This window comes from Ursus arctos, unplaced genomic scaffold (assembly GCF_023065955.2).
Source record: "Ursus arctos isolate Adak ecotype North America unplaced genomic scaffold, UrsArc2.0 scaffold_6, whole genome shotgun sequence".
Taxonomy (NCBI): Eukaryota; Metazoa; Chordata; class Mammalia; order Carnivora; family Ursidae; genus Ursus; species Ursus arctos.
The window spans coordinates 85487851-85502362 of record NW_026623078.1 but is presented as its reverse complement, the minus strand read 5'-3'; the positions used below and the strand labels follow the sequence as shown (position 1 = coordinate 85502362).

At 59.3% G+C, this 14512-nt stretch overlaps 1 protein-coding gene across 2 annotated transcripts; it reads right to left on the bottom strand.

The window, feature by feature from the left end:
- Positions 1 to 773: 773 nt before the first annotated feature.
- LOC125281076 (cytochrome P450 11B1, mitochondrial-like) lies at positions 774 to 8737 on the bottom strand. 2 transcript variants are annotated; one of them, XM_048212711.1, is made up of 9 exons: positions 8499 to 8737; positions 7913 to 8068; positions 3943 to 4142; positions 3603 to 3806; positions 3168 to 3322; positions 1917 to 2083; positions 1414 to 1492; positions 1119 to 1316; positions 774 to 887 (listed from the first exon to the last, which is right to left on the bottom strand). In XM_048212711.1, exons 1-9 carry the CDS (start codon positions 8735 to 8737, stop codon positions 774 to 776), a joined length of 1512 nt encoding a protein of 503 aa, XP_048068668.1. The 2 variants fall into 2 exon arrangements, with proteins under 2 accessions (XP_048068668.1, XP_048068669.1); XM_048212712.1 differs by lacking the exon at positions 1119 to 1316.
- Between the last annotated feature and the right edge of the window lie 5775 nt (positions 8738 to 14512).

The following is a 14512-nucleotide window of genomic DNA, read 5'->3' as shown; positions in this document are numbered from 1 at the left end:
CCCCTCTCCTGAGGGCCACTGCGAGAGGGCAGCCGGGCACTGCACACAGAGGGCTTCGTTAAAGGGAGCATGTGGCTGTGCCTGGCTGAGATGGGCCCAAGCCTTCTTCTAGAGGCTTCTCTGCGGTCACCCTGTGGCCAGCCAGAGGAGCTCACCATCCTGCCTGCTTTCAGAGGAGTTATCACTGGCCCAGATGTGCACGTCAGCTCCTCGGGGGCTATCCTAGGAAACAGTACTCCTGACCTGCTTATGCGGGCCCTTGGCTGGGTGCTTCAGCCACAACCTCCTGGGTGCCAGGAGGAGCGCAAGTGGACTGAGCAGAACCGGTAGACGGCGCGCCTAACAGCACAGCTTGAGGCTCTAGGCTGGGCAAGAGCATTGCAGACAAAGAGTATGGTGTTTGAAATGGCAACAAGCAGGACAGGGACCCCAAGTTGTCAGCTCTTCATGGGGGCAGAGTTGAGTACAGAGGGTGTAAGAGATTGGACAGGGAGGAGGGGGATGGGGGCGGGTCCGAAGACCCTGGAGCTTGTGTTGGGGTGACGGGGGCTAAAGGATCTCCGGTGGTGCTGCTTGCTGGAGAAGACGCTGGCAGGACCGGGCACACAGCCAGGACCTGCAACCAAGTGTCATGCCCCTGACCCTTTGTGCAAGGTGCTGGCTGCACAGTGCTGTGGCTCAGGAAGCAGGGCCCTTGGGAGAAAACAGGGGTGGCCTGGGGTCAGGCAGAGGGGGGCTGGCGGTGTGGCTGGCCCGATAGCGTGCTGACGTGACTAGTTGATGGCCCGGAAGGTGAGGAGGGGGAGGGTGGAGGGTATCAGTATGAACTGGTAGATCATCTTTATATCCTCCTGTGTTAGGGTCTCCACCAGGAAGTTGTTCAGCACCTAGGACAGAGGCACGGGTTCCACCTGCACAGCTGGTCAGCCCCGTGGTCCTGGCCTAGCCTCCCCCGCCTTCCTGGACCCTACTCCGCGGGCTGGGTGCAGCCAAGGAGAAGCCCGTGGTTCCCACCCACGGCGCCGGGCAGGCCAGCACCCACCCACCCACCCTCCCATAGTCCAGGCCCTGTCCAGTGGCATCTCCTTCCGGCCCCGGGGTGGCCCAGGCCCGCTCACGTGGTGCAGCAGAAGCAGCATCTCTGTCTCTGCCAGGCGCCGCCCCAGGCACTGGCGCAGGCCAAAGCCGAAGGCCAGGTTGGGGGACCTGGTGCCAGAGCTCCTGTTGTCCAGCCAGCGCTGGGGATGATAGCGCTCGGGCCTCGGGAACACAGAGGGGTCTCGACCCAGGGAATAGATGTGCACCTTGACCAAGGTCTGCGGAGAGGTGGGGAGGGGCGGTGTCAGTGGCCCCCTGCAGGCAAAGGTCAGCCGGGCTTGGCATCTGCTGGAGGGGCTGTGGGGCCCCACTCACCCCTGCCGGGATGTGGTAGTTCTGCAGGACCACGTCCGAGCCCACCTGTCGGTCCACTGAGATACCCACGGGGTACAGCCTGTGCATAGGGGCATCCAACAGGGTCCTCAGCTGTCACGGGGACCCTGGCTTCCCGTCTGCGGCCTTCCTGGCCCAGGAGGCACCGGCCAAGGGGAGCTCCCCGCCACCCTCACAAGTCGCTTCTGGCACCGGGAAGCCCGGATCACGAGGCGCTGGTTCCCTGCACCTCCTGAGCTCAGACAAAGCTCTCCCAGCCTGGGCAGCCCCGGCCAAGGAGAGCCTGGCCCAGGATGGCGCCCGGGGCACTGAAGCGGGATCCCAGAGGAAGAAGCGCCCCCATCCCTTCCGGGAGAAGAAGAGGAGATACAGCGCATGCATCTTGGGCAAAGCTGCTCCCCAGCCCCAGGATCTGTCTGCAGGCCCCACTGAGCACTGCTCTCCAGACAGTGGGGCCGGGGGCAGCCAGGGTCTGCCACACCCACCTCAAGGTCTCCTTGAGGGCCGCCCGCAGCAGGGGCAGCTCTGTGGTTGCCCTCTGGGGATGCTCAGCAATCCTGGCCTCGGCCACCAGGCTCTCCTGGCGTAGGGCCTGCTGCACGTCAGGGTTCCGAGCCAGCTCAAAGAGAGTCATCAACAAGGGGTAGGCCGTCTGCGGGAGCCACAGGGGCAGGGCTCAGATCTTGGCACAGGCCATGCGCCTCCGCCCCCCTAGGGCGTCTCCCCCAGGAAGATGGCCTTCCCCTGGGGACGGGTCTCCTCGGCTCCACGGTGACTTGCATGCCCAAGAAGGACCGACCCTGGGCATCTGAGACCACAAGATCTAAAACCCGCCTCATCTACTTCCCTTGAATCCCTCCAGGAAGGTGTCCCCGGGTTTGGTGAAGATGCCGCCTCCTCCTCCACCTCAGGGTCCGCGTCTCACCCTCCTCGGGGATCTGCCTACACAGGGGTGTGTGTGGGGGACGGCTAGGGGGTGGTTGTACATCCCCAGACCCGTCGGCACCCACCCTGCGATCTCCCCCAGGCACCCACAGGCTGCTCAGCCTGTACCCTGGGGTCCCAACATGGACGGGCCAGCGTGGACCCTAACTGGCTGCACCTCGGCCTCTGCTCAGGGAGTTTCTCCAGCCTGCAGTCTGTGCCTCTGCTCAGAAGCCTGGTGGCACGGCCCGGAGCAGGACTCGGGGCTGCTGGCAGGTGGAGGCTGGGTCCAGGCACAGGAGGCTTCAGCTGCTCTCCACACCCTGGGGCCTGCCTGCATCTCCTGACACCCCGCACCCAGGCTGGGTTGGCATCTGCTCTCACTCCCACAAGCCGGAGCCCCGTGCTGCCCTTTCTATCACCAGCCCGGCACCTCCAAAGCATCTCTAATAAAAGCCAAACGTACTCTGTCCCTGGGAGGGGCTCCTTGTGCAGGCATCCCTCCAGCGGCATCTCAGCCCTCCCCTCTTCGCAGGACCCAGACGTTTGAAGGGGGTCTGTGCTGCTGCATGGCCCTGGGCCTCACCCATTCTGCTCTGGGCCTGGAGCACACCTTCCCTCCCGAGCAACTGCAACGCCTTCCCTTGGAAGGTCAGCTCCCGCGTTGTCCCCCCTCCCCCACCCCCACCCCCCAGATCAGAGCCTTCCATGGGCTGCGAGCAGGGGCCTGCAGGAGCCACTTGGCATGGGGGGGACGCTGCCTGTAGTCAGGAGGCTCCGTGTCCTAGGGCAGGGCTGGTTGCTGGCCTGACCGTGTCCACACTCCCGGCGGTGAGTTCGATGGAGTTGGCCCTGACGGCCTCCAGGGTCATGTCCGAGCGCATGAGCAGCTCCCCGACGATGCCGCTGTAGTGCTGTGGGCGGCCCAGGGCCAGCTCCTGGTAGATTTTCTGGATGGCATTGTTGGCTGTGGGGCACAGAGAGACAGGGACCTGGGCCCAGTGCTAGGCAGCACTTGTCCTCATCCCCCGACCCGGCAGCCGGCCACACCCCCGAGATTCCCTGCTCCTGTGCCAGACGCTGACCATCAGCCCAGCACAACCCTACCTCCCCAAAAAGTCCCTCGGGCCGTGAAGATGCCATGAGCCCCCTGATGTGGCCTCAGCCCTCCCCGCAGACATTGGTGAGTGGACACTGGGGAGCCTGGTGTCCTTGCTACCCAGCACTGCCCCATCTCTGGCCCTCACCATACTGGAAGATGTAGTCCCAGGACTCAAAGTGCTCCTTCCACACCTTGGTGCTTGTCCAGCGTGACAGGCCCCTGGGCATGAACATGAGCTGTGTGGTGGACTTCAACATGGCCTCCAGAGCCCTGATAAAGTTCAGGCTGGCAGCACTTGGGCTATGGCCAAGGAGGCCCAGCCGCTCTCCAAAAAGGGCTAGATTGCTGGCTGTGGAGAGGGTACGGTTGCTAAGCCTCGGGCAGCCGATGGCCTCACAAGGGCTTCCTCCCGCCCCCCCTGCCCCACCCCACCCCACCCCTATTCCTGGCCTGCCCCTGCCACAGCGAGCCCCGCACCTCCCTACCTTCTATGGTGTAGGAGAAGATGCTTGGCTGGATGTCCAGGGTCAGACTCCCCCGGGCATTCTGCAGCACTCTCGACTTCAGGGCCTTTGAGAAATCCCTCGCCACCCTGTCCACCATGGGGATGTATTTCTGCACGGCCTGTGGTGACAGCACGTCTGGGTTGAGCTTCAGTCGGTTCATGCGCCATTCAGGCCCATTTCTGTAGAGCAGAGAGAAGAGCTTCAGGGAAGCCAGAGTCAGCAGCTGAGGGCCAGCCCTGGACCCCATCTTCCTGGTCTCCAAGGGGAAGGGGTGAGTCAGGGAGCTGCCTGCTGGCCCTCAGGGGCAGGCTGCCCACCTGTCAGCCTCGGCTGCAGTCCTGTCTCTCGGGGAGGCCTTGTGTGCTGTGCTCCGGTCTAAAGTGGGGCTGAGTCTGGAACTTCTGCCTGGCTGCGCCACGTGGGTTCATGGCGTTTGCTTGTGCACACCTGCTGGTCCCTTGCTGGCTCGTCAGCAGCCCTTGGGGCCCTCCCTTTCCCGGGAGGAAGGAGGGAGGCTGGCCCTCCTCTCAACCTTTGCCACCCTGCTCACATCATGCCCCAGAGTGAAAGGCCCCTGCCGCCCTTCACTTCCCACCCTCCCTGTTGCTGAGAATGCTGCCCCTGTACCAGTCACACCTCGTCCTGTCCCTGTGTGTCTCCTGTTCCTCCAGGGCAGGAGCCAAACCGTGTCTCACGTGATATACTCAAAACAGAGCACAGACTTTTACTTCTTCCTTTCTGATTTGCATGTCTTTTATTTCTTTTTCTTGTCTGATTGCTGTGGTGACGTATGAAACGGACAAGGAAGAGGTAATAAAACGTTCTCCCCACCTGTAGATGGCATGATATTATATATAGAAAACCTTAAGGGCTCCACCAAAACAAAACAAAACAAAACAAACAAACTAGAACTGATAACTGAATTCAGTAAGGCCGCAGGATACGAAATTAATATACAGAAACCTCTTGCCTTTCTGTACACTAATAATGAAGTGGCAGAAAAGGACATGAAGAAAACAATCCCATTTACAATTGCATCAAAAATAACAAAATACCTAGGAATAAACTAAACCAAGGAGGTGAAAGCCCCATACTCTGAAGACCATAAGACACAGATGAAAGAAACCGAAGACGACACAAAGAAATGGAAAGCTGTCCCATGCTCATGGTTTGGAAGAACGGATCTTGTTAACATGTCCACGCTACCCAAAGCAATCTACAGATTCAGTGCAATCCTCATCAAAAGAAGACCACCAACATTTTTCACGGAACTAGAACAAATAATGCTAAAATTTGTATGGAACCACAAAAGACCTTGAACAGCCAAAGCAAGCCTGAGGAAGAAGAACAAAGCTGGAGGTACCACAATCCCAGATTTCAAGCTATACGACAAAGAGGTATGATCATGCTGTATGGTGCTGGCACAGAAGCAGGCACATAGATCAATGAAACAGGATAGAAAGCCCAGAAACAAACCCACGGTTGTATGGTCAATTAATCTACGACAAAGGAGGCAAGGATATCCAAAGGGGAGAAGACAGTCTCTTCAGCAAATGGTGCTGGGAAACCTACACAGCCCCGTGCAGAAGAATGAAACTGGACCGCTTCCTTACACCATACACAACAATCAACTCGGACTGGATGAAAGACCGAAATGTGAGACCCGAAACCATAAAACTCCCAGAAGAGAACACAGGCAGTAACGTCTCTGCCGTGGGCCATAGAAACATTTTTCTAGACGTGTCTCCTGAGGCAAGGGAACGAAAAGCAAAATTAAGCTAACCGGACTTCTCCAAAATGAAAAGATTGGCACAGCGAAGGAAACCATCACCAGAAAGAAAAGGGGAAGCTACTGAATGGCAGAAGATATTTATCAATGATACGTATGAGAAGCTTAATATCCAAAACATATAAAGAACTCATGTGATCGCACACCAAACAAACAAACGATCCGATTAAAAACGGCAGAAGACCCGAAGAGACGTTTTTCCAAGGAAGACAAGGCAATGGCCAACAGACACATGAAAAGATGCTCAACATCACCCATCATCAGGGAATACATATCCAGCTACAACGAGACATCGCCTCACACCTGTCAGAATGGCTACAATCAAAACCACGAGAAACAACAGATGTTGGTGAGGATGTGGAGAAAGGGGAACCCTCGGGCACTGTTGGTGGGAATGCAGACTGGTGCAGTCACTCCGGAGAAGAGTATGGAAGTTCCACAAAAGTTAAAACTAGTTCCAAAGAAAATGAAAACACAAATTCGAAAAGATACCTGCACCCCTATGTTTATTGCGGCACTATTTATGATTGCCAAGACACAGATACAGAGAGATATTTATATACAAGCTGGGCTATTGCTCAGTCACTAAAAAGAATGGGATCTTGCCATTTGCAACAACATGGATGGATCTAGAGGTATTATGCTAAGCAAAAAAAGTCGGTCAGAGAAAGACAGATTACCATAAGATTTCACTCTTAAGTGGAATTTAAGAGACAGAGCAAATGAACAAACACAGAAAAAAAGAGACAAACAAAAATCAGAGTCTTAAATACAGAGAACAAACTGGTGGTTGCCAGAGGTGAGGGGGCAGGGGTGGGGGGGTAATCGGGGCTGGGTATCAAGAGTACACTTGTCGCGATGAGCACTGAGTAACGTATGGAAGTGCTGAATCATTACATTGTACACCTGATACAAATATAACAGTGTATGTTAATTATACTTCAATTAGAAAGAAGGAGGAGGAGCAGGAGCAGGAGCAGGAGCAGGAGGAGGAGGACGGAAAAAGCATTCTCCCCAACAGGGTGATGATGATTAAATTAGACGAGATTGTCTCCAAGAAAGCCAGAGCCAGAGCACATAGATGGCTCCACGGCTGTCCTCCAGCGAATGGTGGGGAGGGATCTCATTCTCCACCACAATGGAGCAGAAACACCTTCTTTTCTTCAGCTGGCTGCCTGAAGGTAGTGAGAATGATTGCACGCACATGTACACATTTGCACACCAGTGCACACACATATGCCCAGAAAGTTGCGCACAAGACACCAGGACACCTGCATACGTGCTCGCTGACACAGACAACACACGGGAACACAGCCCCAATTCCCACATGCACAACTCCCACAACACACTTGGAACGCTCAAACTGTGCACACACATGCAGACATGCTCATATGTATGCAGGTACATACAAAACCACGTGCACGCGCACAAACACAATGAGCAAAACATGCACACTCGCAAACACGCATACAATGGCATGAACACAAACGGTAGCAAGCCAACGTGGCAGAGACACATGCATTCACACACGTATGACAGCACCGACCGGTGAGCACACTTGAGCGCCCAGGCACACACCACAAGCATATTCCGAGGGCGCAGACAGGTCCACCTGGCAGACACTCCCCCCGGACATACACACACACACACACGCGCACACACACCAGCACATGCACAGGCTGACGCTCACGCAAGCACCCACTTAGAGTTTAGCTGCTGAGCAAAGGTGCCTTCTTCTACTGCCTGCCTTCTCCCCATCCCCCGGCCTCTCCCTCCTAAGCTACCTGTGCTCAACTCTAGGTCCCACAGGGATCCGCCTGCAGAGGGTTACAGTCCCGGGGGAGGGGGCCCTCAGACCCTGGCACACGCACACATGGGTGCCAGGCCACTGACTCCCCTCCCCCAGGCCTGGGCTTCCCTACCTATAGGAAGAGGAAGCCCCACCCTGCTGGAGGTGGGGCAGAGTGGGTTCTCCCTAATGCCAGTGGCCATCCTTCCTCCTCTGTAGGGCTGGAGCCCCCCTGCCCCTCCCCAGCCGCAGGACACACAGGACCCACCTGCACAGGCCCTCGGCAGGGGCGTTTAAGGGCTTCCCGGCCTCACAGTCCCTGCGCTGGGCTGCCCCCACCCCCCAGGCCCCATCCCCCGACTGGCTCTCACAGCAAGAACACGCCACATTTGTGCCCGCGATGCTGTCGGTAGGCCAGCCAGGGATCCAGGGGTGGCCGCCAGGGCTGGGGGCTCTCCACTCGCTGCAGCCTCTCCACGTCCTCGGGCAGCATCACGTGCACCATGTGTGTCCCTCCCACGTCGTACCTGTGGGACAAAGCTCAGAGCCCTGATCGGGGGGCCGTGTCCTCCCCTGGCCTCACTCTGCAGAACCAAGCCGGCCTGCCTCCTGTTGGCCTCCCTTCTCCCCAGACCGTGGCCAGCGGCTCCAAGCAGGCGCTCCCTCCCGCTGTCTGACCCAGGAAGACTCTCCTGCTCTGTTGTCTGCGGTCTCAGCAGCCAGCCAGGGAGGACTCCGTCCTCACCAAGAGCCGCGGCGTCTGTGGTCCGAGGCACAGAGCAGCCACCGCTCAGCTCCCACCCTGCCTTCCAAGGATGCACGCAGAGCACAGGCCACAGGTGACCGGCTGGGGTGTGGCTGTCCGCGTGCGCGGCGCCCAGCGAGACCTCAGCAGCCAGTAGGGACCGCCGGTGAGGGCGCTTTCCCAGGGGCCGAGGCCAGCGGGAAAGGCTTTACCTGAAAATGGGCCCCAGCTCCTGGAAGGTCCGGTGTATCTCCAGGTGAAGGTTCTCAGAGCCCTGCGCCCTCCAGATCTGCAGCAACCTCATCCACTTGTTGCCGGGACACCGGGGTATGGCTTCGAAGGGCAGCACTGCCTTGGGGGCCGGAGCGGCTCTGGTGCCCAGTGCGCGTGCCCAGCTCAGGGACAGCCAGCGCCCTGCCAGCCACCCCCGTGCCTTTGCCCTGAATGCCATTCTGATGCTCCCTCTGCCCCTGGTCAGCGCAATCCTTTTATCTCGCCTGGAGGCCTGGACCGGCCGACTTGATCACGTCATGGGAGAAGCTGTCCCTGGACCAGGCCAGGAAACCCGGGGCAGGGGTCAGGGCTGGAGGCCTCCAGCTGGAGGAGGAGGAAAGAGATGAATGGGCGCCTCGTCTCGCACTTACGCAAGGCCTGCTGGCGGGTGGGTGTCGAGAGCAGGTACAGGGTCTGGACTGGGGGTTCAGTGGGGTTGGGGGGAGGTAGGGGCCCTTTCCTCTTCCCCAGTGGGGGAAGGGAGCAAGATGGACGGGTCCCTTATCTTATCAAGGGATGAGAGGGGCCTGGGCTATTTTCCTCTCCTTTCTACAAGGACCGGAACAGGAAGGGGTGGGGAGGGCATTAATCCCATTAACCTACGGGCCTTTTTGGACCGCTCTTCCCCAGGCCCTAGGCCGGGGGCAGGAGACCGAGCGGGGATCCGTGAGCCAGCAAGGGTCCCTGCCAGGGAGAGGTTTCAGTCCCATGAGGGCAGTTAGGGGAATCCAAAGACCCAGCCGGGGATGGCACTGATGTGGCCGAGGCCCTGTCTGTCAGGCCTGGATCACGAGCAGGGAGTGCCCAGGACACGAGGGTCACTGATGGGGTGGCCTGCAAGCCACTCCCGGGGCAGGGAAGGAGAGGCACAGCTCACCTTGGCCCATGCTTGGCCGACCCGCCTGGCCTGTGCTCAGTGCCCACGCCCTCCTTTCTCATCTGTGGGAAGCGTGCTCTCGGGGGTGCAGACTCGGAGCTCAGGCCAGGGGCCGCAGGATCGAGTCTGTAATGGGGGGTGTGGGCACGGGCTCCCCACCCTCTGGAGGGTGGACCCACAGTTTGGGGTTCCAGGGCATCTATCTCCCCGCGGCCTGGTGAGATTCCCACGAGGTGGCTATGGCCGTCATTGTTCTCATGTTCAGAGGAGGGGACAGAGGCCTCGGGCTTCCGCCACCTCCCAGGGTCCCCCCTCCAACTGAATCTGTTCCCTGCTCCTGCCTCTTCCATGGGCCAGGGGTGGGAGGGGGCCCTTCAGGTGGGGCGGCCGAGGAGTCAGAACTGCCAAGGCCCCTTCAGCAAGCTGAGATGTGCGCTGTGCCTCCGCCCTGGATGGTGGACAAGCTGTCCTCAGGCAGAGAGGCAGGCTGGAGCCACGCTGGCCCAGGCCACTCTGGACACTCCTGCTGCCCGTCCCTGCCCACGGGCCCTCCACCCCCCAGCCCCTCGTGGCCTCTCTGCTCTCGGGCTTGTCAGGGCTGTCGCCAGGGGTCAGCTTCCCGTGTCCCCCCACAGCCTGCCACGAGGAAGCTGGGCATCCGGGTGGCCCGGGGCCAGCCTCTTCTGCCCAGAGGAACCTTGGAGCTGGCTGCAACAGGGAGGCTCCCTCAGCAGCCACTCCTCTACTGGCCCCAAAGCCCCGGAGCCTCCCAGCGCCCCAGGCCCAAGACCCAGGAGCAGGTCCTAGAAAAACCTTCCTGCGAAGCCTCCTCCTCCGTGGGCACACAGGGGGGCTGTCGGTGCTGCCGCTCCCCGTGGCCCCACTGGCCTGGCGGGCCCTCCCCTGGGGGGCGTGGGGGGGTGTCTCCTCTGAGTCAGAGCTGGGGGTCAAAGGGCCACGTGGGCCCAGGCCGGCCAGCCCCAAAAGCAGGAGGGGGCCCGAGAGGGAGATCCCCAGCCCTGGCACTGCCCGGCCGTGCTGAGGGCATGCCAGTGCGGGACGGAGAAGAACAGGGGTCAGAGGCGGGCCAGGGCAAGGCCAGGCCCAGGTGTCCCTGAATGCGGCGGTCACCCCAAGGCCGAGGGTCCGGAAGAGGGACCGTCAGCTGAGGGGCACCCTGAGCCCCGGGCCCTTCTCTGCAGAAGAGCTGAGGTGTGCGGGCTGCGGGCAGCACTTCGGCCCCGTGGGCCCCGTCGGCCCTCCACCCTGCCCTGGGGCTTTCGTCCCAGCTCATCCACACTTCATCCCTGGTCCTTGCTGGCCCCAATTCCAGGGACTGAGCCTGCCCCCCAAGGGGCTTCTCTGACTCCCTCCCCTGGGCTGCGGGAGGCAGCCCCAAGCCCAGCCCAGCCCAGCCCCAGCAGCTGCCCAGAGGCGCCCACCACAGAGCTCTGGTCCCAGCCTCCCAGACGTCGGGGCTCCGGGTCGCCATCTGGAGGCCGGCAGGACAACCGCAGCCGCGCCTGGAGCCCCGCACAGGGACTGTGGGCCAGGGACAGGGCAAGGTGGCTGGCTGTCTTCTGGAAGCAGGAAGCTCTGCACACAACGCGCCCCAGCACCCAGCACTTTCCTCCCCCTTACTTCCATGGTATTATGCTGCCAACAAGAGTCTGCGTGCACTTGTGCACGAGGAAAGCCGGCAGAAACGGGAAGAAGCGCGCCCGGGACGCCGGGTCGCGGTGAAGGGTTTTAAAGGCCTCTCCTTTGCACCACTGAATTTCAAGCGCTGGGAAAGTGGGCCCGGCCTGCCTTCCTCACGGTGCTCAGCACGACCCGACACGTGATGTGGTGCCAGAGAAGCGCGTGCGCAGCCATCGACCCCACGGCGGCGGGCCATGCTGTCCACGGGCGCGCAGAGAGCAGGAACGCCACGGGACAGCGCCGAGGGACGAGGACCCCGTCTCAGTGCCCCCAGGAGCACGACACATGCTGCATCAAGCGTCACGCACGGCGGGAAACGAGACAACGAAGGGCACCAAATACAGCTGTTTCAACTAAGGCCCCGAGCCAGGTCTGGGAGAGAGGGAGCCCCCACGATGGGGTTTTGCGTTGGGGGAAACAGGGACGTCGGCGCACGGGGGATGGGGAGGTTGGTGGCGTGGCCATGGGTGTTCCAGGGCGTGGCTTGGGTCCAGCGTTCCTTCCACTCTGAAGATGGCGCGGGAGAGAAGTCAACAGACCTCGAAGTCTGCAGGCCATTGTCGGTGGGCGGCAGGTACCAGTGCAGGGAGCCTGCTCCTGCCGCCGGGACACAGTCAGGCCCCAGGCTGCTGTCGGTCCCGGGCACGGTGGATTCTCCCCTGCTGCAGGCTGCAGACCGGCAGAGGGCAGGGCCCGGCCACCTGGTCAAGCACTTGTGAAGACAGGGAGGGTTCCCGTGGCCGCCCGGGGGTTGGGGGGGATGTGGGGGGGGGTGCACCCGGCCTCCTCCCAGCAGACAGACCAAAGAGCCCTCCTCGAGCTCCCATTTCAGGCGATCCCAGCAGGAGACAGAGCGGCTACCCGAAAACCAGACAGAGAGTGGACTCTGCAGCGGCCTGCAGCTTCTGCATGGAAGCTGGACTCTATGCGGCTGCTGCGGGCAGCTCAGCGGAGCCACGGGACTCCGAGGGCAGCGTGTTGGCCTTTCAGCTTGCCCTTGCACGCTGCACCAACAACTCGGCCTGGCCTCGTGGGTGAAGACGGGGGCCGTGTTTCTTGAATGCACCCACAGCCCAGGTGTGCAGACACCAGCTGCCGCCCAGCGCCCTGCGCCTCATGCACTAGGTTCTTTGATGCCGTGGAGCCCACGGGTGCCTTTCCACGGAACACGGGCATCTCCAACCTCGGTACCTTGGCGCTTCCCGCTTCCTCCCCAGGATCGTCTCCTACCGCTGTGACTCAGGGTTTCGGTCATGTCGTTCACGTTCTGCTTCCTGTCCTCCACATTGAAAACTGCAGAGCTCCCTGCTTTGAACTTGGGTCTCCGTGAGGCTGGCGCCAGCAGGGGAATGGGTGTGTGGTGTGCGGTGTGCGTGTGTCTGCCTCTTCCTATTTCTCTCCGTCTGCCACCCAGCTTGCTCACCAGTTTGAGACGGGACAGCGTGAGACAGTGAGAGGGCTGTTAGCCAAGCCTGCTGTCCTCAGCGGACGTGACACTCTCTAAGCCTGGCAGCTCTGCGGACCCGACACTTTCTGTGGTGCGGGCTTCTCCCGCGCGGCTCTCTCTTGCAGTGTCCCTGACGTTGCCAGAGGCATCTGTGCTCCTGTTGGGCGCTGGAGAAGCCTCCGACAGCCCAAGGGCACGTGCAGTGCGTTCATCGCTGCCTGTGGCCACTCTGGTATCTCCATCCCGCTAGGCAGCCTACTGAGCGGGATGGGAGAGGGACCCATGCTGGCTCTTGGTCCCAGGGGGCCCTCCCCTGGTCCACTGAAGACACGAGTGCACCTCCCACCCCAGCATCATGGGTGCAGCGGCTGCTTTTTGGTCACAGTTGCCTGGGATGTGTATTTCCATCCTGCGACTTTCCACCTCTTGAAACTTGCACCTGAGAGGCCGCCACCCCCCCCCACCCCACGCCATGTGGCCCTGTGTTGCGGCCAGCCTCAACTCGCTGTCTTTTCCGCCCAGATTCATTCTGTTTACATCCACTGCAATAACTGAAGTAGAATGATTTTACTTTACGTTCCATTTTCAGTTTACCCCATGTTTTCCATTTGTTTCTCTTTTTTTATGGCTTTAAAATACACATCATAAGACCTTCACCTTCCTGACCATTTTTTAGTGCTCAGTTCAGTGGAATTAAGTTCCATCGACTCGTTGTGTGTCCATCACCGCCACCCATCCGCACGTCTCTTTTCATCCCATAAAACTGAAATTTTGTGCCGAGGAATCGATACCTCCCCTCCCCTTACCCCGGCCCTCGGCCCCCTTGGCAAACCCTCCACAGTTCTTACTTTGAATATTGCCTGTGCTCTATTCCCTCAAGTCCCTTGCACTTCTCCCTACTTCTCTATTACACTGTGTCCTCCCATTGTCCACGCATTCTGGTCTCTCTTTGCACTTCCCATCTCTTTTTTTCTGCGAGTTTCATTGAAGCCATGTGTTCAGCTTTGTGAAAAAGAGAAAAGGGGAAACCTCACGAAAATGGACTCAGGGAGCTAGAAGGGGAGGCTGGAAGGGGGCACCTACCCCTCCGTGTCCGTCCCGGGAAGCATCGTGAGTTACGGGCCCTGCAGGGAAAGATGGGGCTCCCACACGAAATCTACCGCCCCTGCAGCTCAGTTGCCAGAAGCCAGCGTCAGCCTGAAGCCCGGTAGCCTCTGGCGGACTTTCCTTCAAAACCACCCTCCCAACTTCCTCCCTCTTCACCCACGTTCCTGCCCTTTGTCAGTGGGACTCGCCAGTGGTTCGTCCTGCTGTCGCTTGCTGGTCCTCAGCCGCAGGTCTCTGAATGCACGCATTTTGCTGGCAAAATCACTGCTGTGAGGTTAACAGCAGACACCCCCAGTTTCTTACTCTGCACCCATGTGTAATATGTAATATTTCACTTACCCCCAGTTTCTATGCTCTAGTCTTCTATTTCTCATTCCTAGCAGCTCTGTGTAGATTTCTTTTACCTTCCAGGGAAATCCCCCTGCTATTTTTGGACTGTGTCTTGTTCTTTTCTCATGTTTTCTATGCTCTTATTCTTCTCTACGCCAATTTACTTTGTGTTCTGTATCTGCTATTTTCAGTGTTTGACAGCCCTGGTGGTCTCTGTCTACTTATCCACTGTATCTTGTTTCCTTGTGTCTTCTGTGAATTTTAGTATTTTAGCAGGTATTTACGCGGTAATACCGAAAAGGTCCTACGCATTCTGAGCGTGGGTGGTTGTTTTAGGTTTCGGGAGGTAACTTTTATTAAATGACTGAAATTCTCTTCTATTCCAGATTGTTAGCAAATCATCGGTGAATGTTGACGGTCATAGGGTTCTTACCCCGGACTCTCTGAAGAGTGCGCGCGACGCCCTGTGGAAGGATGGAACCGTTCTCACC

What these genes read in the sequence shown, in the direction of transcription:
- LOC125281076 (XM_048212711.1), bottom strand. Translation starts at nt 8,737, where the DNA reads ATGGCATTCAGGGCAAAGGCACGGGGGTGGCTGGCAGGGCGCTGGCTG. An exon ending in CCGCCGGGAGTGTGGACACG is followed by an intron (nt 2,084 to 3,167) that starts GTCAGGCCAGCA and finishes TGGCTCCCGCAG; the next exon opens with ACGGCCTACCCCTTGTTGAT. An exon ending in ACTACCACATCCCGGCAGGG is followed by an intron (nt 1,317 to 1,413) that starts GTGAGTGGGGCC and finishes ACCTCTCCGCAG; the next exon opens with ACCTTGGTCAAGGTGCACAT.